Raw genomic sequence first — 24,059 nt, 5'->3', positions numbered from 1 at the left:
ATAAATCCCTGTTGTGACAGTAAAATCTGCCCAACACAAGAAGCTCTCAGCCCACATCTGTTGGCTCAGTTGTTGGACAGGACAAGTTAAAAAAAATAAAATAAAATTTGAAAAAAAATAAAATAACCCATTCATGGACAGGAGATAATGAACTCCATGCTGGAAGGTCATTAAGGGAATCGAACCGGTGACCTGGAGGCTGACTAACCACTGCACTACAGTAACTGAAAATGTAGAGATGTGTACTCAGCTACTGCTCCGAAACATGCTAGGAGCAGATACAATTAAATGTAATGTTTTACATTATGACTAAATAAAAACAAAAACATAATGGAGCAGGACAGGAGCGGGATACGTTTTTGACGGGAGTGGGACAGGAGTGGGAGTCAGATTACCGGGAGCAGGACGGGACAGGATTATTTTTTAAACTTTGGTCCGGGAGCGGGACGGGACAGGATTACTCTCTGTGGGAGCGGGACGGGACAGGAGTGAAAATCCACTCCCATGTCATTCTCTACCGCAGATGGCAGAGCTGTGGGCGTGTACTAAAACAATCAGGGGAAAAGCAGGTGAACTCGGTCCCACCCCTTTCCCCCATATTTGGAACGTCCGTGTGAGGCGGGGTTAACTCCAGCCAATATGACTCCGGCCATGAGCTGAACATTCAGGCTTCATTTCAGGGACTGTGGAAGTCAATGGGTGACGTCAGCGATGATTCGTCTAATTATATATTGAAGTCTATGCGTAAAACAGAGAAAATTTTGAATGCACAATCAAAGATAGGGCGAGAGTGTGATGAGGCACTACGTATATGAAAACATTTTTGCTCCAAACGCAAAAATATCTGTGAAAGCGCCGGGGCGACGGCCAGGAGGAGGCTGGGGGAGCAGCGTGGCAGCCGAGTCAGGAGCCAGACAGCGGTCAGAGGGGGAAGTGACGAAGAAGCAGCAGAGGGTGTTACAATACACCCCTCTCTGAGCCAAGTACCCCTCTGTCATTACTTTTATTCTGTTGTTTTTATATTGACCCAGGATGTATAGTTTTAGTCGTCAGGCCACTTTTTACTTGCTTGCTTTTATTTGTTGTACTTGTGTATTTTTATGGTTTTATGTAGCCGGGCATTTTACCTCAAAACTCATGGTGTTTTTATTTTTGTAACAGAGGCTCCTGGCTCCAACACGGACTGAAGACGGCTCCCCCTGCTGGTCAAAATAAACTGTCTTTTGACTCCCTTCTTGTGGGGCGGCCGTAGTGCAGCGGTAGGGCGGTCGACTCCTGATCAGGAGATGTGGCTATATGGTTGGAGGTACTGTGGTAAACACTCCACTGCACACCTTCAGAAACTAAAAGTGACTTACAATGATGCCTTGAGACTTTTATTAAGGAGGCCCAGTAAAATTGATGTTTATGCTACTTATCATTTCAGTATACATGTAGCATAGATAGATTGAAATAATCTGGAAGTTTTGTATTTAGATAGGGAAGGTGTGCTGCATATTCTGGCAGCTAATTTCGCCTGGGGATTTAGGGATATTTTTTACTTTTCATTGTTATTTGCTTTACTCTTTTTTTGTTGGGGTTTTGGGGTTTTGCTGTCAACATCTGCTGATGGGGGAATTCTACATTTTACATTCCATCTACTCTACCTTATGAGTCAGTATTTTGTAATTTTTTTCCTCTCTCTCTCTTTCGTTTTTTTGTATTTACTACTTATTTTGCATTTTTTTTTCTCTTTAAATTAAAAAATGTGATAATGATTCATTTCAATATCAAATACAAGTAAACATGATTATGGCCAGCTCTATTAATATTATCACATGGAATGTTAAAGGTCTGAATAATCCTATCAAAAGAAAAAAAGTGCTGACACATTTGAAAAATAAGAACGCGGATATAGTGTTTATTCAAGAAACTCACCTCAAAACTTCAGATAGTTCACGTCTGAAAAGTGGATGGGTGGGGCAGTTTTTTCATTCATCTTTTCAGAAGAAGGCCAGAGGGACAGCAATTCTTATACATAAGAGGATACCTTTCACTGCTTCTTCTGTCTTGGCTGACCCTAGTGGAAGATATGTTATAGTAATTGGTACATTATTCCACCTCAATGTGATCCTGTCTAATATATATGCCCCTAATTATGATGATCCCCTCTTTTTCTCTCAGGTCTTTGGTCGGATCTCATGCTTGAATTCTCACCTGCTCATAGTAGGAGGGGATTTTAATTTATGTATGAATCCGGGTTTGGATAGATCTTCTAAAAAAACTGGCTACACTGTATCTAAATCTGCTTCTTACTTGCAGTCCTTCCTCTCAACATATGGTATTTTAGATATATGGCGCTTTTTGCACCCGCAGGATAAACAATATTCTTTTTTTTCAAGTGCACACCAGTCTTACAGTAGAATTGATTACTTTTTCATTGATAAGAAGATAACCCCGAATGTTCAACTATGTGAATATCAACCCATTGTGATATCGGACCATGCACCTTTAATGTTAAAATTTACCCTACCAGATTTATTTACTCATAGGAGACATTGGAGATTCAACTCTCTTCTATTAAGCGATGTTAATTTTGTCAAATATATTTCTGATCAGATCTCCCTGTTTTTAGAAATTAATTTGACACCTGATGTTCCCATCAGAACTGTCTGGGAAGCTCTTAAAGCCTACCTTAGAGGTCAAATCATTTCTTTTACAGCTAAAAAGAAACGTGAGTCAATATCTAGACAGAAAACTTTAGGAAAACAAATTGCCGATGTGGACCGTAGACATTCTCAAAATCCCACTGACGCTCTGTATAAAGAACGTCTGATTCTCAGTGCTGAATATGATAGGCTCACTTCACACCACACTGAGTACCTACTATTAAAAAATCGGAGTGATGTATATGAACATGGAGATAAGTCGGGCGAAATGTTGGCAAGGCAATTAAAAAGCGCAAGGGCTAAACAAGTTATTAATGGGGTAATGACAGAAAATGGTACACTAATAACTGATCAGCAAGGAATAAATGCGGCTTTTCAATCTTTCTATAGTAGATTATATACTTCTGATAATACTTGTGACTCCGGTCTTTTATCTGAATTTTTCAGAGATTTACCAATTACCACTTTAAGTTCTAATGATGCCCTAATGCTGGATGCACCATTACATAATCAAGAAATTGCGGAAGCAATTAGGGCACTAAACCCCCATAAATCTGCAGGTTTAGATGGCCTACCCAGCGAATTTTACGTAACATTCGCTGAAAAATTAGTCCCCTTAATGACTACAATGTTTGTAGACTCCAGGGCACAAGGCTCACTTCCTGATAGTTTAAATCAAGCATGCATCACTCTTCTCCCTAAAAAAGATAAAAACCTCATAGAATGTGGTTCGTATAGACCAATCTCTCTTTTGAACTGTGACTGTAAAATTCTGGCCAAAGTTTTAGCTCGGCGGCTGGAAAAGGTTTTGCCTAACATCGTGTCTCCCGATCAGACTGGCTTTATCAAAGATCGACGTTTCTTTTTTAGTATTCGACGGTTATTTAATATCTTATATACTCCAAGCACCGATAAATCTGAATGCATCATCTCCATGGATGCAGAGAAGGCATTTGATAGGGTTGAATGGGAATATCTCTTTGAAACCCTGCGCAGATTTGGGTTTGGCAGCTCCTTTCTGTCTTGGATCAAGCTTTTATATGCGTGCCCTTCCGCCATGGTGCTTACTAATAATACTTATTCAAAACTATTCAGACTGCACCGCGGTACGCGACAGGGATGCCCACTTAGCCTGCTTTTGTTTGTTCTTGCTATTGAACCATTAGCAATAGCAGCTAGAAACAACACTTCCATTCATGGTATCTCAAGATGGGGTATGGAACATAAACTAGCCCTGTATGCAGACGATCTTTTGCTCTTCATATCCAGAGCCGAAGAAACTATCCCTCATATTCTTACTCTCCTGACTAAATTCAGGAGTATGTCAGGATACAAACTTAATCTACACAAAAGTGAGCTGATGCCTCTTAATTTATCTAAGTTTGCCCTAGAAAAAATTGATTCTCCTTTCAAAATCGCTTAACACAGTTTTGTTTATCTAGGCATAACTGTAACAAGAGAATTTTGTAAACTTTTTAGGGAAAACCTTAACAAACTAAAGATGTCCATACAACAAGATTTATCTAAGTGGTCTCCTCTCTACCTTTCAATGGTAGGGAGGGTAAACGTAATTAAAATGTCTATTCTGCCGAAATGTTTGTATCTATTTCAAAGCTTGCCTGTCTACATTCCCAATAATTTTTTTAAAGAATTAGACTCTATCATTTTATCATTTATATGGAAGGGTAAAAAACCACGTCTTCGCAAGGAACACCTACAGAAAGCAAAACGTGAGGGTGGGCTCTCACTTCCAAACTTTCGGTATTATCATTGGGCTGCAAATTTGTGCTGTGTGTCTTTTTGGGCATATTATTCAACCAAGGTTGGCCCTCCTTGGGTAGAGATGGAAAAACTTTCTTTTGGGTCCCTGTCGCTGCCATCTTTAATTGGTGCACAACTCCCATTATCTAAACCTCTTGTAATTGATAACCCAGTGGTACGTGAGTCAGTCAAAATATGCCACCAATTCAGAAAACATTTTGGATATTTAGGATTAAGTTTATTCTCTCCGGTAGCATCAAACTACTTCTTTGCACCCTCAATATTGGACGCTACATTTCAGGAATGGCTTAATGGGGGTATCACAACTTTTAACCAACTATTTTTTAAAAATCAATTTGTATCTTTTCAACAATTATCTAACAGCTATAGTTTGCCAGCCACACATTTCTTCCGTTACCTTCAGGTTCGTCATTTTATTGCTACGTCCATTTCAGGTTTTCCAAACAAACCATCTAAGAATGTAATGGATGATATTTTTTGTTTCAATCCCACTCAGAGTAAGTCAATTACTAAAATGCTTAAATCAGTTTCCTGTCTGCCCCCTTCTATGCAAAATATTAAGCTAGCTTGGGAGCAAGATCTTGAAATCTCCATTAGTGACGCAGTCTTAAAAATTAATTATTCTTCGATGTGTGCAAGACACTGCCTCATACAGTTCAAAATAGTTCACCGCGCTCATCTTTTTAAAGCTAAACTGTCAAAAATGTTTCCACAAACTGACCCTACGTGTGATAGGTGTAAACAAGCGGACGCAACTCTGATTCATATGTTTTGGTCATGCCCCCGTATACAGTGTTTCTGGGAAGGTATTTGTCAAGCCTACACTTCTATTTTTGGATTTAACGTTTCACCATGCCCACTGATGCTACTTTTTGGGATTTGTGACGATAGGCTATCTCTACCCTCTGGAGGTCACAAGATTATTGCTTTCTCCTCACTATTAGCACGACGTTTAATCCTGCTGAAATGGAAAGACACTGAACCACCAAATGTGTCGCATTGGGTTAAAGATGTTTTGTTTCATCTTAAGCTCGAGAAAATGAGATACACTCTGAAGGGCTCGGAACATAAATTTTATAATGTGTGGAATCGCTTCTTGAACTTTGTCAATAATCCATCTACAAAGATAACAGAATGAATATGCTTTTCTTTTAATCCTTTTGATCCATTTATTCATTTTTCCTATTCATCAGGTAGTTGTTTGTTTGTGTACTTCTTTTTTCCATCATTATAATTATTATAATTTATTTTTATTTATTTATTCCCTCCATCATTTTAGGGAATTCAATGCTATATCCTGTTTGAAAGGATTTTTCAATTTAATTTAAATGTTGTGGTATATGTTGGTCTATATGTAGTTGTATGTATATGTTTATATGTATATATATGTATATATGGGTGCAGATATATACGTGTACATATGTATATATGTGTGCAAGTATGTGGTTATGCGTATTTATAAATATTACATATATACTCCGTTAATATAGTACAACCGCACTGTAATTGTTGACAGCAGGGGTGGGGGGGTGGTGGTTGTTATTTATTTTTTATTTGTTTGTTTGTCTTTATGTTGAAATAATGTTGAAAAAACTAAATACATATATTTAAACACCAAGGAGGTCCAGAGGGACCAGTGTTAGTGAAATGTTTGTGTCCTCCTGAGTCAGCACACTGCAGGCTGTTTCAAGAAATCAAATGTAGACATTTAGTGCTGGGATATGACGATATATATTGTGTGGGTGATAGAAAAGTGTCTATTGTGGCATTTCTCCTCTATCGTTTATATCGTTGCTAAAATAATTTGATCAATTATTACGGCAAATATGTCATTATCAGACCCTTCAAGACTTTGCGCGATTTGTTGCGCACCCTGCAACTTTTTTATTTTCACCGAAACTTTACCAATCTACCGTGACAACAGTCATGGATGATGACGAAGCTTCGTGACTGTTTGTCTTCTGACTCATTACAGGGAGTCGTCCTCTGTTTTATTTTCTCTCTGACTTTTTTCTCTTCAAGACAAACGTGAACAGTCACCCCGCAAGAAGGGTGGCAGTCCGCTGCGCACAAACATGCATGAGGCGGAGTTAAGGTGCTGCGCGCAAACGTGCACGCGGGGGGCTGAAGGTACCCTGAGCGCATCAGAGGTGGGGACTCGAGTCACATGACTTGGACTTCAGTGAGTCTGTGTTTCACCTACGAAAACAAACATCTGAACTTTTGTAAAGACGGATGTGCATATTGTTCATTTAAAATGAAAGTGTTTTGTTTATAACTCTGTGAAGAAATTGGATGTGTGTCTAAACAGTGCTGGTAACACAGAATCGTCCTGGAAGGGGCTGTTCCTCACTTTCATACATAACAATGAGAGGACACACTTTCTTGAATTGGGAGGGGCTGGTGCTCAGAGAGCAGAATTTAAGAGAAATGTTCAGAGATGCATGAATGGAGCAAAATACTGCTTTGAGTTGTTTTTCTTGAGGAATTAGCATTATGATTCATTTAAAAGCTCTAAAAAGTTGATTTTGGATGATATAGGCACTTTGAGATAGTTAACAGCACATTTGATGTGAGAGAAATGACAGAACAATGTAATAACTGAGTGTCTGAAGGTGTTACGTGCTGCTGCTGTCTGGCCTCTTTTCCATTCGGCTCACCTGGCAGGTGTGGCCAATCTGCCTTGATTGGCAGGTGGTGCCCATATAAGCCAGAGGAGGCCACACCAAGCCAGGCAGGGAGCAGAGCAGCAGGCTGGGTGGTGGTCTGTGTGGTGTTGGTTTGGGTTACTTTTCGTCCTCAGCAATCTTAGATTGCTGGGTTTTGTTGTGTTAGTTTGGGGTTGGACCTTGGTAGTTCTGATTTACGGGCTTTGTTTCATTTCTGTTCATTAGGTAGTTTTGTTAGGCAGCCCTTAGCAGGGAGCTGCTGACTCCGACGGTCGTCATGGCTAGGTCAGCAGTCTCCCTGACTTCTTTTTCTTTTGGCCAAGGTCCCAACTCCGTTTTGGTTTGTTCTTTTAACCTTAACCACTAATTCTTACTTTATTTCAGGACACAGGTTTTCACTTTATTTAAATAAACTGTGTTCCTTTTGTGTTTGGTTGTCCATCTTTAATGTTATTTTCCCCATTGACAGTCATTCCCCTAGACTCCGGGCCAGTTTATCAGTGGGGATATAACATATGGGGGCTCGTCCGGGATTTGAACCCGGGACCTCTCGCACCCCAAGCGAGAATCATACCCCTAGTCAGGGAGACTGCTGACCCAGTCATGACAACCGTCAGAGTCAGCAGCTCCCTGCTAAGGGCTGCCTAACAAAACTACCTAATGAACAGAAATGAAACAAAGCCCGCAAATCAGAACTACCAAGGTCCAACCCCAAACTAACACAACAAAACCCAGCAATCTAAGATTGCTGAGGACGAAAAGTAACCCAAACCAACACCACACAGACCACCACCCAGCCTGCTGCTCTGCTCCCTGCCTGGCTTGGTGTGGCCTCCTCTGGCTTATATGGGCACCACCTGCCAATCAAGGCAGATTGGCCACACCTGCCAGGTGAGCCGAATGGAAAAGAGGCCAGACAGCAGCAGCAGCACGTAACAGAAGGTCACAGACACAACAAGAGTCTGAAGAATCAAAGTCAACAGATCATTCTGGCTTTAAGTGGAATCTTCAGTTAGAGATCAGATTTCTACAGCTGTGACAGCATCAATGTTTCTACTGGAACTGCTAAAGTTTCCATGAGGTTCAACACAGATTCAGATGAAGACTGAAGGACAGAAAAGAAAAACAGCATTCAGTTGTTCATGGAAAGATTCTGCAGACACTAAACACTCTGGTTCCTTTCAAATCAGGAACAAAAATCACATTTAGAAACTTGTAGAAATGTTGGATTTTATGTTGGACTTTTGGAAACAAACTATTGTAAGTGTAGAAAAGTCCAGGAAAGCATGAAGTTTCTCTGCAGAAACTCAAAGATGTTCACCACAATCAAAGAATGAAGCAGAGCTAAACTTTCCTTTCTCTCTTCATCCTGACTGGAAAAAGCAGGTTGTGCAGAAAAACAGCTCAAAAGTCTTTAGTTCTCCTTTGAAAGCATTTACTGACATCTCGGCTACTGATGGGTGAAGGCGGGGTTTACCCTGGACAGGTCGCCAGTCTGTTGCAGGGCCTCAATCACACATCCATTAACACTTCCTCTCACACCTAGGGGCAATTTATAGGCGGGGCCTTCTTGCTGTGAGGCAAGAGCGCTGACCACTGCACCACCGTGCAGTAAAGTTTTGATTACAATCAATTCAGTATTGATTTTCTGTACTTGATCTGAAACATGCAGCAATGATAACTCATGTCATTGAGTTCTAATGATAGTCGATAGTTTTCCATATTGTGTGAATCATTAATGTTTACTGAAAATATGTGAGAATTATTTCAGAGAATAATCAATAAGCACTCTATTATTACTTGAAAACGTGATCTGCAGTGTGAATGGAGGATTTCTGGATTATTATGAAACTGTATTCTGATGATAATCAATGAGTATTATATATCTGCTACATGATGTATGATTGATGTTACTGTTAACTGAAATCATGAAAAAATGTTTTAGCATATTACTGTAATCGATAATAAACAAGCTTTTCAATTGGCTACTAAAAAAAAAAAAGAAAACAATTTACATTTGATCTGATCAGAACCTGATTACACAACATAGCAAAACTGTAAAATGAAGTAACTAAGTAGAGGTGGGATTAAAAACATTTTCTTCTCCCCCCTCATTTTAAATCAATCAATCAATCAATCAAACTCAACTGACTTTAGTTAACTTCTACAATATTTAGTGAATCAAATGTTACATGAGTGTCTTTTTTGCTTTTTTTTTTATTTTCTAAAAAACTATTGTCATTTTTTCCACTTTCTGTAATGAGTGAGAAAAATCTGTTTTGTCCTGTATTGTCCACAATCTATGCTTGAAATAAACCAGATTAATCAATCAATCAATCAATCAAAGACAATTCATTTTTTAACTGTCCTGTCCAGCAGCTGGGCAAACAAGTAAGCACTGAGAGCCTCTTGTATTAGACAGATTTTACTGTCACAACGGGAGGTTATTGATCTTCAGACATGCAAAGTGAATATTTGTATAAATCCATTTTGTAATATATGCGAAACATTTTTAATATTGATTATGTTTAGATCTTTTTTTTTATTTGGAGAAGAAGAAGAAGGAAGGGCATAAACCATAGGGCATAAAATGAAGGTGAAAGAGCGTTGTTTAAAGAGGTTAGAAGATGGTAACGGAGGGGAAATAAATCATAAAACAACCAGGTGAAAATAGTCATCTGAAATGACATGTAATTAATATAGGCACAATGGACATTTTGTAAATAAAGCATTAGGTTTAGACCTGTACATATTTTGGGTTGCTAAGGAGTTACTTTGCCAAATCTTGAAGTTGTTATAGCAACCTCTAGCTACTCTAGAACTGCCCCTAAAGCAGGTAGAGAGGCAAGGGAGGGGCTTAGACTCACTGCTTGTGATTCTACACCTCAGTAGAAACTGAGTGCTTCATCCTAATCAATAAATGCATAAATAAACAAATGTTTTTCATTGATAAAATCTATATACTTTAATGGGTTTACTAGATTTTTAAAAAGTGAAAGAAAAACAATAGGAGTCTCCAGCATTTCACTCGTCTTGACTCTGAGTTTTTGACAAAAGGAATTAAAGGTTGTGGAAAATGGGCAATAGGTCAAAGGAAACATCAGGTGCCCAGTGTAGAAACAAAAGAAGAAAATGAATATTTGCTAGGCAGAAGTTAAGACCAAATTGTGACATTTTGAGCAACATTTGCCACATGGCTAATAAAGGTTTGCAGTTAATTTTGAATCTCATTAATGAAGCCAACTGAAGGAATTCATTCACTCATAATTTGTGTCAGGGTTGTATTCAGTTCAAGAAAAAAGAAAAATGTGGCCATTTGTAACAGAGCCAACCAGCCTTCAAAACAAAAACACAAACTGATGTGTTTGAAATTTGAACCAACTTATGCACTGAATCTTAATTGTGAATTCCATTTTACAAATAATTATTACATATGTGATAAATAAAGTTTAATAAATAATGCATTTTGTTCTTGTGACGTCAATCATCATAAAACTATTGCAAGAAAGGAGCAGGTACAAGGTGCCTACCTAGGCGAGCACAGCTGGAAATTTGGTTCTGCACTGACTGTCGCCTAAATGACTACAAAACAATGCATTGTGGGGAACAGTGTCCTGACAGTTCTTGATCAAAAACAGCTGGTGCTCAGTGGTATGGAGTCTGGAAAGAGCCAAAATGAAATAAATATAAACACCATTAAATAAATAAATAAATGTCTCATTAAATTTTTAAAAGTGGCAATAAATAAATAAATGTTGAAATCGATAAATAAATGTTGAAATAAATGTGGCATTAAAATTTTAAATGGATCATATAAACATTTAATGACATATTTATTTATTTCATTGTCCCTTGTAGGTTAAAAGAGCCAAATTGAAATAAATAAATTTAATATGAAATAAATAAATAAATGTGTCATTAATTATTTAAAAGTGGCAATAAATAAATAAAAGTTTAAATAAATAAATAAATGTTGAAATGAATGTGGCATCAAAACATGAAAATAGCCATTAAAAAGCACTTTTTAACATTTCATAATATATTTAATTATTTAATTGCCGGCGTGGTAGAAAAGAGCCAAATTAAAATAAATACATTTAATATGAAATAAATAAATAAATGTGTCATTAAATATTTAAAAGTGGCAATAAATAAATAAAAGTTTAAATAAATAAATAAATGTTGAAATAAATGTGGCATCAAAACATGAAAAGAGCCATTAAAAAGCACTTTTTAACATTTCATAATATATTTAGTTATTTCATGATTTAATGGCACATTTCATGAAACAGGAAGTGGACACACCATTCAAATGCAATCTGTCAAACTCTGCCGTCAAACTCATTGGGCGGGCCTAAATCTCATCATCGCTGCTCCATTGCTCTGGCCTGGTCCAATCCTCGTCATGGCGAAATCAGTAATGGAGACCTTTGTGATCTTTCTTAATGGACAGGACGTCAAAGCAGGACCGTTGATCTCAGGAAACTCGGGAATCTTCGTTTTGAAAGTTTTTGTCTGACACCTCACTCACATACACGCTGTAAACATTGTTTTGGTGAAACGAAGAACTTTTGTTAGGTTCGCTAAATCAAAATGTATTCTCCGTTCACTTCTGCGGCACCGTTGTTAACACCGGATCTTTTCCCCACGGAGTTTCCGCTTTTGTGCGGCATGGGAAACTGAGCTCGCCAAATAACCCTGAATGCAGTGTGCAAACGGGTGCGTTCCCACGTCAGCGACCGAGCCCCTATACGGAGCGTGGAGAGGAAGCGCGGACATGAAGTGAGGAGGGTGCGCGTGTCCGTGCGTGTCCGTGCTCCCTCACTTCTCCGTACCGAGAAGCGGCCGAAAAGGAGTTTATTCTTCAATGAAGGCAGAAGCGCGCTCCTGGCTTTAATGCACAGAGTGACACTTCTCATCGGCATCATTAAGTACGCTGTCGCCGTACAGTTTTTGGTTCTGAAGGAAAAAAAAAAAAAAACTCTTCATATTGAGCGATATTCTAATGTTCTTCTTTGGATATTGCCTCCGTTCTGTAACACTCATCATTTTCAATGTTCAAAGATATTTTTCTGGACAGTTTTCTGCGTAGTCGCGTACTCCAATCGCTGAAATAAATTCAAGTTAAATTACGCGATCCGCCGGTTATTGCACACTGGGTGTAAAATTCCAGTTGTGTGTGACGTCACCAGCAGGTGTCAAATTCGATTACGAGTCGGTTCGAAGTATAAACCAGCCAAAACACACCACTCAATATAATGATAATCACACTAAAAAAATTAGCAGAAAGCCCCTCCCAGACCGAGCCCAAAGCTTTTGAACACATTTATTGGCAGGCGAGGCAGCAATCCCCTCAACGACAGAGCCCAGGACCATGAAGCGTCTCCTCCTGGTGCGTTCACTGAGCCTCAGAACATAGAACATTAGTGGAAGTCTGATCGCCACCCAGCTTAACTAAGTCCGCTACTTTCATTTTTATAAGGAAATAAAAACCGCCGAACCGACCCTAAGCCCGCCCTAGATATACCTACCCGCCTAAAGCCATTTTTGCCCGCAAATTTAGAACCAAAAACCCCCAGATTGGGCGGGAAACCGCCCAATTCTGGCAACACTGCAGGCCAGAGAAATGGAGAGATTTGGGCCCGCCCACTGAGTTTGACGGCAGAGTTTGACAGATTGCATTTGAATGGTGTGTCATTAAATCATGAAATAAATAAATATATTATGAAATGTTAAGAAGTTCTTTTTAATGGCTCTTTTCATATTTTAATGCCACATTTATTTCAACATTTATTTATTTATTTAAACTTTTATTTATTTATAGCCACTTTTAAATATTTAATGACACATTTATTTATTTATTTCATATTAAATTTATTTATTTCAATTTTGCTCTTTTAACCTACAAGGGACAATTAAATAAATAAATATGTCATTAAATGTCCAAATGTTCCATTTTAATATTTTAATGCCACATTCATTTCAACATTTATTTATTTATTTAAACTTTTATTTTTGTAATGCCACTTTTAAATAATTAATGACACATTTATTTATTTATTTCATATTAAATTTATTTATTTCAATTTGGCTCTTTTAACCCACAATGGCAATGAAATAAATAAATATGTCATTAAATGTTTAAATGATCCATTTTAATATTTTAATGCCACATTTATTTATTGATTTCAACATTTATTTATTTATTTATTGCCACTTTTAAATAATTAATGACACATTCATTTATTTATTTAATGGTATATATATTTATTTCAAACTGGCTCTTTCCAGCCTCCATACAGTGGAGGAAATCTGTGAATTGTTTAAGTCTTTCTGCAAATAGTGAATCACTGATAAGAAATAAACTAGATTTCTATTTCTATAAATGGTTGTGGTCTTTGAAATCAACATCACTCTAATGACTTTATCATTAGAAATTATTTTACTTGAAGGTATAATCGTTTTAATGTTTCAAAGGGAACTTATAAGAACAGACATCACTGATCATCTGTGGTTATTTGTTTTATCTGCTGGAGTTCTAGCAGATTTCTGTGGGTCAAAATTGTACTGCAACTATTTGTCAATTTAAATCTGCAGGTCTGTGATTGATTCATGTTTTCTCTCAAAGAACATAGAGAACATGAACTTATCCCAGAAATCTACACCTTGATGGACTTAGGTTCTCCTTTTTAGTCTGGTGTGAAAAACCCAGGATAACATTTGTAAACATCAGGTAAAGAAAAAAATGGATTTTAAACTCAAGCAGATTGTTGTTGTTTTAAACATATGCAGCAGTTCTCTGATTTTTCTTTTTCACTGACATCTATCTGACACTTTCTTCTGAAACAGAGACAAACAGAGAGATCCTGGAAAACAGTTGAATAAAAGCTGACCTGAGACTCTCCAGTTTACAGTGTGAACTCTCCAGTCCAGCAGACAGAAGCTTCACTCCTGGATCCTGCAGCTTGTTGAAACTCAGATCCAGATCTCTGAGTCTGGAGGACTGAGAGCTGAGAACTGAGGACAGAGCTGCACAGCTTCTCTCTGACAGATTACAGCTTCTCAGTCTGAAGAAAACAAAGACAGACAGCAGTTATTGAATCTTTTGTTTTTCGTTCAAATTCATTTGTTCACTGAAGGTGATTTTCATGAGAGTTCTTACAGAGATTTGTTGGAGGCTTTGATCACTGGCAGCAGCCTCAGAAGAGCCTCCTCTGAACGAGAATATTTCTTCAGGTCAAACACTTCCAGATCTTCTTCCGATGACAGTAAGATGAAGACCAGAGCAGACCACTGAGCAGGAGACAGTTTATCTGTGGAGAGATGTCCTGAACTTAGGAACTGTTGGATCTCCTCCACTAGAGAACCATCATTCAGTTCATTCAGACAGTGGAACAGGTTGATGCTTTTCTCTGTAGACAGATTCTTACTGATCTTCTCCTTGATGTACTGGACTGTTTCCTGATTGGTCCGTGAGCTACTTCCTGTCATAGTCACCAGACCTCGTAGGAGACTCTGATTGGTCTGTAATGAAAGACCCAGGAGGAAGCGGAGGAACAAGTCCAGGTGTCCATTGGGACTTTGTAACGCCTTGTTCACAGCACTCTGGTAAAGATGGCTTAATGTCCTCTGTTGTTCCTCAATGAGGTTGACTCCAGATGTGATGAAGGCCAGGTGGACATGAAGAGCAGCCAGAAACTCCTGAACACTCAGATGGATGAAGCAGAACACCTTGTCCTGGTACAGGCCTCTCTCCTCTCTAAAGATCTGTGTGAACACTCCTGAGTACACTGAGGCTGCTCTGATATCGATGCCACACTCTGTTAGGTCGGATTCATAGAAGATCAGGTTTCCTTTCTGCAGCTGCTCAAAAGCCAGTTTTCCCAGAGACTCCATCGTCTTCCTGCTCTCTGGACTCCAGTGAGGATCTGTCTCAGCTCCTCCATCATACTTGACCTTCTTGACTTTGACCTGAACCACCAGGAAGTGGATGTACATCTCAGTCAGGCTCTTGGGCAGCTCTCCTCCCTCTCTGCTCTTCAGCAGATCCTCCAGAACTGTAGCAGTGATCCAGCAGAAGACTGGGATGTGGCACATGATGTGGAGGCTTCGGGATCTCTTGATGTGGGAGATGATCCTGCTGGCCTGCTCTTCATCTCTGAATCTCTTCCTGAAGTACTCCTCCTTCTGTGGATCATTGAACCCTCTGACCTCTGTCACCATATCAACATATCCAGGAGGGATCTGATTGGCTGCTGCAGGTCGTGTGGTTATCCAGAGGCGAGCAGAGGGAAGCAGGTTCCCCCTGATGAGGTTTGTCAGCAGATCACCCACTGAGGTGGACTTTCTAGGGTCATTTAGGATCCGAGTCTTGTGGAAGTCCAGAGGAAGTCGACACTCATCCAGACCATCAAAGATGAAGACGACCTGGAAGTCTTCAAAGCTGCAGATTCCTGCTTCTTTGGTTTCAGGGAAGAAGTGATGAACAAGTTCCACCAAGCTGAACTTCTCCTCTTTCAGCACATTCAGCTCTCTGAAAGTGAATGGAAATGTGAAGTGGATGTTCTGGTTGGCTTTGCCTTCAGCCCAGTCCAGAGTGAACTTCTGTGTTAAGACTGTTTTCCCGATGCCAGCCACTCCCTTTGTCATCACGGTTCTGATTGGTTCTTGTCTTCCAGCTGGGAGTTGAAAGAGCTCTTCTTGTCTGATGCTGGTTTCTGCTCTGTCTGCTTTCCTGGATGCTGCTTCAATCTGTCTGACCTCATGTTCTTCATTCAGCTCTCCAGTTCCTCCCTCTGTGATGTAGAGCTCTGTGTAGATCTCATTCAGAAGGGTTGGGTTTCCTGCTTTAGTGATTCCCTCAAACACACACTGGAACTTCTTCTTCAGACCAGATTGGACTTTATGTCGACAAACTGCAGCAGCAGATCCTGAATGAAGACAACAAACAGAGTAAATAAACTCTCTGCAGCCTGAATGATGAGGGTTTGAATCCATGTGGTTCCATGTGTTGAGACATCAGTAAATCTTCATTTATCAGCAGCTGAAACCTTCAGAGAAATCCTCTTACTGCTCTGCAGTCGATCAGCCAGCTCCTCCTGCTTCATTCTCCTCAGGAAGTTCTCTGTGATCTTCATCAGTGACTCTCTGCTGCTCCTCTGCTCTTCATCTTCATCCTCCTCCTCATACTCCCTCTGACTCAGAAGCTTCTGGATCTTCTTCAGCTCCTTCTTCACAAAAGTGACAATGTTGTCCTCCAGCAGCTGCAACAGAATTCTAGATGAATGAGCCAATCAGAGTGAAGTCATGGAGCCAAACATCAGCTCCATGTTGGACACACTGACAATCCACTGGTCTCCAAAGTGCAGCATGGAGATGACTGTGGACAGAATGATGGAAAAGCAGTTGTTGTTCATGTACAGACCAGAAAGATGGAGTCCAGCTGTGTTTGATGCTGCTGGACAGACGGACCACTGGGAGTCTCTGAGCTCTGATGGTCCACTCTGTGGAGAACCAGAACCATCAGATCCATTCTGTCTGTGCTGGGAGGATTCAAATAAAACTAACTGGAGTCAGATCAGTTCACAAAGTCACAGTTGGAATTTTATACAAAAAAGTCAGGTCCTATTAACTTTACTCTAAAAAGACCAAACTTACAAATATGTAAACATTTTACAGTGACTTGTGGTTTCATTTTAAGTCCATAATTACTATTCTTTTGGTTTACTTCATACTAAATACACAAATTCACATTAATTTTCAGACTGTCCAAATTCTCAAAGTTATTTCTTTCTACATTTGATCTCACAGTTCTTATCAGATAAAAAAAAACAACGATAATTTGAGACAGAAATACATCAACCACAGTGTTACTGCTTATGTTTCCTGTTTAGGACCTAACTGAAGTTGAGTATGAAAATCCAACAACACGCTTTAGGATGATGTTAGTTTCTGCACCAATGATTAACAACTAATAGTAAAAGTTGAAAACGTCTCATGAGTCAATGGGATTGGTTGAAATTTAAAAGAAGAGAATTAAAAAAAAAAAAAACATTCTCTGAGACTGAAAGGAGGAAAGCAACAGAGAACTAACTATCGTGAAGAATCTTTGAGAAAATCTAATCTGTCAACAGATGATATTATTGAATTAAATAAACTACAAAACCAACTGGACATTTTATTCTTGCAAAATCTAAAGATATAGAATCGCGTTCAATGGATCAAAGAATTGAAGAAAATATTTTCCTTAATCTAGAAAAGCAGAAGCAACAAAAAAGCAAATCAACAAATGGTCAGAAAACTCTAGTTAACAAAGTGAAACATAACTTTTACAATATAAATCCAGATATTTAAATTACATCATTAAAGGCTGTAATTGAATTGCTGATCCTGAATTTATCCAGTTTATTAAAAGATCCTTTAAAACAGAAGAAACAGATGTTGCTGTAATAATAATGACCTCTGGAGGGTCAGCTGACCTGAATGGATTAATAAAGTTTTTACACATTTATGAAGAACATCAGAGAGACATTGTTAGATTGTTTAGATTGTTTCTCAGTTAGTAATTGAGCACAAAGAATCAAGGGTTACTTTAATTCCTCTATTAAGGACATGTTATAATGACATCATTGGAGGTAAATTCCTTTACTGTTAAATGATCATTAAATATTAGCTCTGGTTTTTGTGGACCTAAATAGAGGACTCAGAGATGTAGTGGATGATTTTCAGTCAGAATTAACATTATAAAAAACTATCATTAACATATTTGACAAAACGGTTTCTTTTCTGATCCAAACATTTATCCAGATCAGAAAATGTAGAAAGATTTATTTCTGTTTAAAGTTTCTCCAACATCTCTGATCTCAGAGACTCTCAGAAGATCAAATGAAAAGATCTGATCACACATGATGATCCAAGAGAGTCTGATCACAGAGATCAAGAACTGAACCAGAACTCAAGTCATTCATCTGAAAACTATTGATCATCTGAACTATTATCCAGACTCCTTTAACTCTGACAAACACTTACTGTTCCACTGCTGAACTGATGGACTTGAAGTTTGGATTATGATGCTTTGAGTCGTCACTCCTTTTGGACACACAGCTGGATCCAGATCCAGATCCGGATCTCTGTTGGAACCTCAGGAGAAAAACATTTGTTTTATTAAAAATAACTTTATTTTGTTATGGAGGTTCATCAGATTATTTTTCATGTTTAAACTATTGATCTCAGATCATAAACAAACTGATCTGTTAAAATTGTTCTGACAACTGGGACACTTCATACATTTATTTCAGTTACATTTATAGCTTGTTTCTGACAAACACTTACTGTTCTACCCCTGAATCCATGTCTTTGAAGTGAGGAGGTAAATTATTTGATCTGTCACTCCTGTTAGACACACAGCTGGATCCAGATCCAGGTCCAGATCCAGGTTGGTTCCTGTGAAGAATGGTGGTTGCTGGTGTGAGTGCTGAGCTCTGACATGGAGAAGAGTCCTGGACAGTTAGAGATGTTCATCTCACCTCTGAGCTTTGCTCTGGCTCTCATCTTCCCCACACAGAGTGCTTTTAGAGGGAGGGGCTCCCTCCTGTGTGTCCTCACACTGATCCATGCTGCTGGATTGACTGGATCCACTGGATCAGCTCACACACACCTTCTTCCAGCCTTCATCTGCAGAGGAAACCCTCATCATCATCAGCTCTGATCCTCCTTCACTAACAGATCAGCTGCTCCTCCACTGATGGGCTCTTCTCTTGTGTTTTCTCTCAGGTTCAGGTGAATGCAGTCAGACAGCAGTGTGGGACAGAGGAAGCTGCTGAACATCAGCTGCTGCACTTCTGCTCTCCCTCCACCAGATGGAGACATGGAGCTGCAGCAGCAAACACTCCATGATGGAGCAACATTTCACTCATTCACTCACTTTGACAAACAAACAACAAACTTCCTGTTTCTACGATTCAGGAAACATGAAGCAGATCAAGAACAACAGACACAAATCAAAGAATGAGGAGAAAAGAAAGAAATACATGTTTCAGGACGTTCCAAACACAGTGATTTAACAGATAAACCATTAATAGCACAGTTTTTTTCTCTGCACCTAAAATCTCTACTGGACATAAACCTCCAAACAGAAGGAAGCTGAGAATCAGAAATCTCAACTACAGAGACTGAACAGGTTCAAGAAGAAATCTTATTAGTGAAAGACATCAGAGATGATCTGACAGCTTTGTTCCCTCATGAAGAGTCAGAAGTTCAGAAATGAAGGAGATCTCAGCACTCGTATGATAGGAAACATGCAGCAGTTCAGCACTGATATGTTCCAACCTTCATCAGCAGAGAGATCACTCAAACCACTGAAGAGCTTCCAACTTCTGGAATTTCATTCACTAAAATGTCAGTAAGATCAGAATACACCATTTTCTTTTTCTGAATTTCTTTTCTTTTTTTACTGCTGCTACAGTCGACTGAGAGTCAATCTACTGTAGCTCTAAGCTGCTTCAGCTGTTTTTGTTTCTTTATCTTCTTATTTTCAACCTCTTGACAGATTTGGACCTATTTTACGCCTTATGGGAGGAGTGGCATGTCTGCTAGTTCTTTTGGACTGTTTTCTATCACACCGGGTCTGAAACAGTCATCTATGTATTGTTTACATGACCAGCAGTTGTTGCCTGGTAACGACAAAATACGACTGCAGATCGTTTTAATATCTGATTTATTCCATTTTCAACAGTTATGGTAAAAGATCATTTCCTTTTAATGGGATCAATAATATTCTAAAACTTCTGTTCTATTTTAGTTTAATAAATAAACCTCAATCTCTATCAGCAATTCGAACAATCAATGTTTTGAGAGTCGATCTACTGAGAACCGTCACAGTTATGGAGCTAAATCTGGGCCAACATTGTTTGAAAGCCATATAAATCAAATTGGAAAAATTATTGGTGTTTGGTCAAAAATATTCAAACCTCCAAAACTTTTTGGTATTCAAAAATAAACTTAGTTATTTTCAGCCTCAAATGTTTTGTTTTTTAGGTTTAAAAACTCAAAATTTCAATTTTAATATTTTTTTTCAGTTTCAACTCTTTTTTTTTTCATTTTCGAATCTGAAAATGTCAGTTTATTTAATTTAGGTTATTGACGGAATTCAAATAGTTTTGTGTGCTCGTTGTTCCAAGATTATAAACCTTGTAATTTATTACTAGATAATTAAAATAGAAACATATAAAGTAGATCAGCTCCTGTAACAATTTGACAGTTCTGTCTTCTTAACGTCTGTCTGAGTCATTTAAAAAGTGTAACTCCAAGATCACAAGAATTTCCCTGAATGGATCACAGCTTCATACAATAAGAAGGGGGGTGGTGTTTGTTTGTGGGGGTGTGATAAACAAACACCACCCCACACTCTCCTTGGCCCCCCCATCCTCTTAATTTCCCTCTCAGGTGACCTGCAGTGACCTTTAGCTGCTAGTTTCTCTTTCACTCTACTTTTTGAACAGAAAAACAAGTTCAGGAAAAACTCCAGTCTGAGTTCTTCCTCTGCTGCTCTTCTTCCTCACAGATGAGATCACACAGAAACATCACTGCCTTCATCATGAAGGAGAAGACGACAGAAAACAAAGACTCACCATAAAGGAAGAAGAACGTTGGAGCCTCCGTCTCCTCCTGCTCCGTCTGCTCTGACACGGAGGAAAACTCTCAACTTCATCATTTCCTGATCCAGGAACACATGAACAGAGCTCCGCCCCCATTTGTGTGTGTTTGTTTTTCTGACTTCGAGTTGAGAAACTTCAGGATTTTGTGGGTGAAAACTAGAAGATGGTAAAATACCAGGACAGTCTGAGTCAAATCAGAGGTAAAGTCGAGACTAAAGTTCTTCCTAAAACTGCAGCTCAACTCTCACCACGTCACACATCTGCTGTCTGCTAAGTAAGTTTGTGTTCAGACCAAAGACAATAAACACACAATCTCTGATTCTCAGGCTGATGTGGGACGACCACAATGACCAGAGTTTACTTCACCAAACTCAACCACCTTCAGCAAACTGCAGCTGAGGGAGACAAAGTAAAGCTGAAGCTCTATAGTCATTTCTGATCACATTGTTGACTGAAAGCTCTGACCTCTGACCTTTTACTGCTGACAGAAGCAGAACCTCAACATCAACATTCAGACTGTAAAAAGTTGATCCTGAGAGCAGCTCTGACTGAAAGAATGTGGATCTTCCAGATGATCTCAGGGACTTTTTCTCTGCTTTAGTTTGGAAGAAAGCAGCAGAACCACATTCCTGAAGGACGTCTCTGTTCCTCAGTAACAGGGTGTGTGCAGATTCTGCAGAAGATGCAGGAATGAAGGAGTGCTGCCCCCTGGTGGACAGGAACTCAGCAGTGAAGCTTCAGTTCCAACAGATCAGATCAACGTTCTGCTCTCTGCTAAAGAGGAAGAACGTCTGCTGCAGTTCCTGCTGCTGTTTTTTTGAGTTCTTCAGCATTGAAACGTTCCTCTTCTTAGTTTGTGGAGTGGAAACCTTTGACCTTAATGTCCCAAAACATAAACTCAAAGGAAGATGAGAAACTGCTCAAAAACATCATCAACTCTGACTTTCATTGTTGCTGTTAAATGTTGAACACATGAACGTAAAGTCAAAAGCAGGAGGTCAGAATAATAGACACTTGAAGACTAAATTATCAGATCATAGTTGCTGTAGTTCATTAATCAACTCTGATGTTCTATATATGAAGAAAAAAATGGAGTGATTAATTAAATTTTTTTTTTCTGTTTTTGCAAACGTATGGTTTCCATCTGGTTACTCTCTTTTACGAACATCTATTTGTTCATGCAGAGGTGGACTAATATTTGTTCAGTGTTCTCTCTCCGTTATAAAAAAAAGAAACATAAAACGAGAAACACAAAGTAAAACTCACAAGACAATAGAGAAAAAACAGTTTAATCAGGCAGAACAGATTTGACTTTAATAAGTAATAAATACTGTTTGGATGACATTTATAGTCAAATTGGTAACATTTTCTGACAAATACTTGAGATAATATTAGCTCTAGTGAATACGTTTGACAGAAGTTAATGTGTATTTAGTTAATAACAAGCTAACCAGACCCTCAACTTGATAAAAGAAAATGACAAATGAGAAGATTCTGCTGTTTTTAACATTCACAAATCCCAATAATTAATTGAAGAAATGAATGTGAGACATTTTGAAATAATAAATTGAATTACGAGAAAACATCATAATTTATATTTTTGGGCTTTCTTTTTAATTAATAGGAATTTCTAAAGTAAAATTACAAATATTTTTTTAGTACTGACCTTAAAAAGATGAGAGCCGTAGATACTGCAAAGGGTGTCTCTGCAGACCGTTCACGCATGTTCTCTTTAACATTGAAGAACTTTGTTTCCACATTACAGTCTTTACAGTGTCATTCATGCATTGCAGTGCATGCTGGGATAGTTTATACTTAGTGGACATTTGTGAGTCAACAGCGACTTTCTCTTGATGTTGGATCAATTTCACAACTTTGTGAAAGGAACAAGGTGAAAATTCTCCTCCTAAACTTTGAGGAACTTTGTTTAAATTCACAGCATTCGTCGTTTCAGACCCGAGTTCTTCACGTCACATTGGGACAATTTTCATGAATGAGCCCAGTGAGGAGCGCTTAAGCCCTTCATAGAGTAATACGCTGCACTCTGCAGATAGAAAGCATGGAATGACATCAATTGAATAATCATCTAAAAAATATTTAAAATTGCTGAAACACTTGAATAATGTCCTGTGACAAATGAATGCTGTTTAGAGCAAAAGTTTTTAAGATCTAGTTCTTTAAAAGACAAAAAAGATACTTGTACCTGTGATTACCAATGTGTTCCATTGTTCTTCTTGATTGTAATATTAACACTTTTCCATATTTGAACTGGATTGGGCCGTTTTCATTATGTTTGTGTTCAGAATGGGAAGCTCTATCATTTTATGGTCTCAACATTTTGTCTCTGGTCTTTGGAAATTGAGGCTTGTGGTTTCAACAAGAGGACTCCCAGAGAGAGTTAGAACAGGTTACAGCACAAACCAGAATAAAGAGTTGATGCTAACGCTAAAACGGGAGTTAAATATTTGAGTCCACAGCATCGTCATCTGTCAATCATAACACCCCCCCACCCCACCCCATTAAGCAAAAAGAAAAGCTATTATTAAAAAAGAAAACTGTAAACTTAAGATTATAAAACTAAAGTTCATGTTGAAAATCAGAATTTTATGAACTAAATTAACAGAAAATGAACAGAATGTTGCTCCCAGTGCTGCAGTGTCCGCTGTGGATGATTTAAATTTAGGCTTGAACACTTTAACACCGTCACAACCCACAGCTCTGGTTTCTCCAGATGTAACTTTGGTAAGAACGCGTCATTCTGTCCAGGCTGGTATGATGGGAGACCATGACTGGAATATTCAGCAAAGCTTGATGCTTCATGCTTCTGTTTCTCATGTCGTAAATATGGGAGAAACAATGACAGGGATTTGGTTTTCACAAAACAAGGATTTAAGAATTGAAAAATGGAGCTGAAAAAGACAAAGGATTCACAAAGCATGCATCAAGTCAATACCACATAAAAATACAAAATCCTGGTCTGAAATGTCCCAGAGGAAAACCTTTAGTAATCTAATAGGACCCAGTCATGATGATAAAAGTAAATATTCTAGAACAATTTAAAAAGTAGTTCAGTTCTTTGGAGTAAATGAACTTCCACTTTGTGAATGTGAAAAGCTCAAATGATGATTTCTCTACAGGAATGGTCTAAAAATGTTTAACAAAGGACCCAAAGTTTAATATAAATAAACAAAATCCTCCCACAAAATTCATCTCTCACAACATCCAAAACAACCTTACTGAAACATTGGTCCAAATGCTATTAAATCAAATCAAGGATAATTCTAACAAAGCAGATTCTGCTGGTT

The 24,059-nt window shown here is 38.5% G+C and overlaps 2 protein-coding genes and 1 long non-coding RNA gene across 4 annotated transcripts in view; all 3 read right to left on the bottom strand.

Moving 5' to 3' along the window:
* Positions 1-15,054, bottom strand: part of LOC118599128 (NLR family CARD domain-containing protein 3-like) — a 21,242-nt gene extending 6,188 nt beyond the window's left edge. Inside the window, exons 1-3 of the mRNA XM_036213471.1 lie at positions 14,262-15,054; positions 13,993-14,166; positions 13,921-13,939 (exon numbers count right to left, since the gene is read on the bottom strand). Of these exons, the coding sequence (XP_036069364.1) occupies positions 13,921-13,939; positions 13,993-14,166; positions 14,262-14,995 (927 nt within the window). The 5' untranslated portion in view covers positions 14,996-15,054. The remainder of the gene's footprint in view (positions 1-13,920; positions 13,940-13,992; positions 14,167-14,261) is intronic.
* Positions 15,055-15,274: 220 nt separating this feature from the next.
* LOC118599198 (NLR family CARD domain-containing protein 3-like) lies at positions 15,275-15,730 on the bottom strand (the record flags this gene model as incomplete). Its single annotated transcript, XM_036213768.1, has 1 exon — positions 15,275-15,730. A coding segment is annotated over one exon (456 nt), but the record flags the coding sequence as incomplete, so codon positions are not given.
* An 815-nt stretch (positions 15,731-16,545) lies between these two features.
* LOC118599104 lies at positions 16,546-18,686 on the bottom strand. 2 transcript variants are annotated; one of them, XR_004948394.1, is made up of 4 exons: positions 18,625-18,686; positions 18,431-18,541; positions 18,128-18,238; positions 16,546-16,602 (listed from the first exon to the last, which is right to left on the bottom strand). It is a non-coding gene; the product is annotated as an uncharacterized LOC118599104 (long non-coding RNA). The 2 variants fall into 2 exon arrangements; XR_004948393.1 differs by lacking the exon at positions 16,546-16,602 and having other exon boundaries at positions 17,985-18,238.
* Positions 18,687-24,059: the final 5,373 nt, after the last annotated feature.

This window comes from Oryzias melastigma, linkage group LG9 (genome assembly GCF_002922805.2).
Source record: "Oryzias melastigma strain HK-1 linkage group LG9, ASM292280v2, whole genome shotgun sequence".
NCBI lineage: Eukaryota > Metazoa > Chordata > Actinopteri > Beloniformes > Adrianichthyidae > Oryzias > Oryzias melastigma.
The sequence above is the reverse complement of the archived record's forward strand: the minus strand, read 5'-3'. Positions and strand labels throughout refer to the sequence as shown.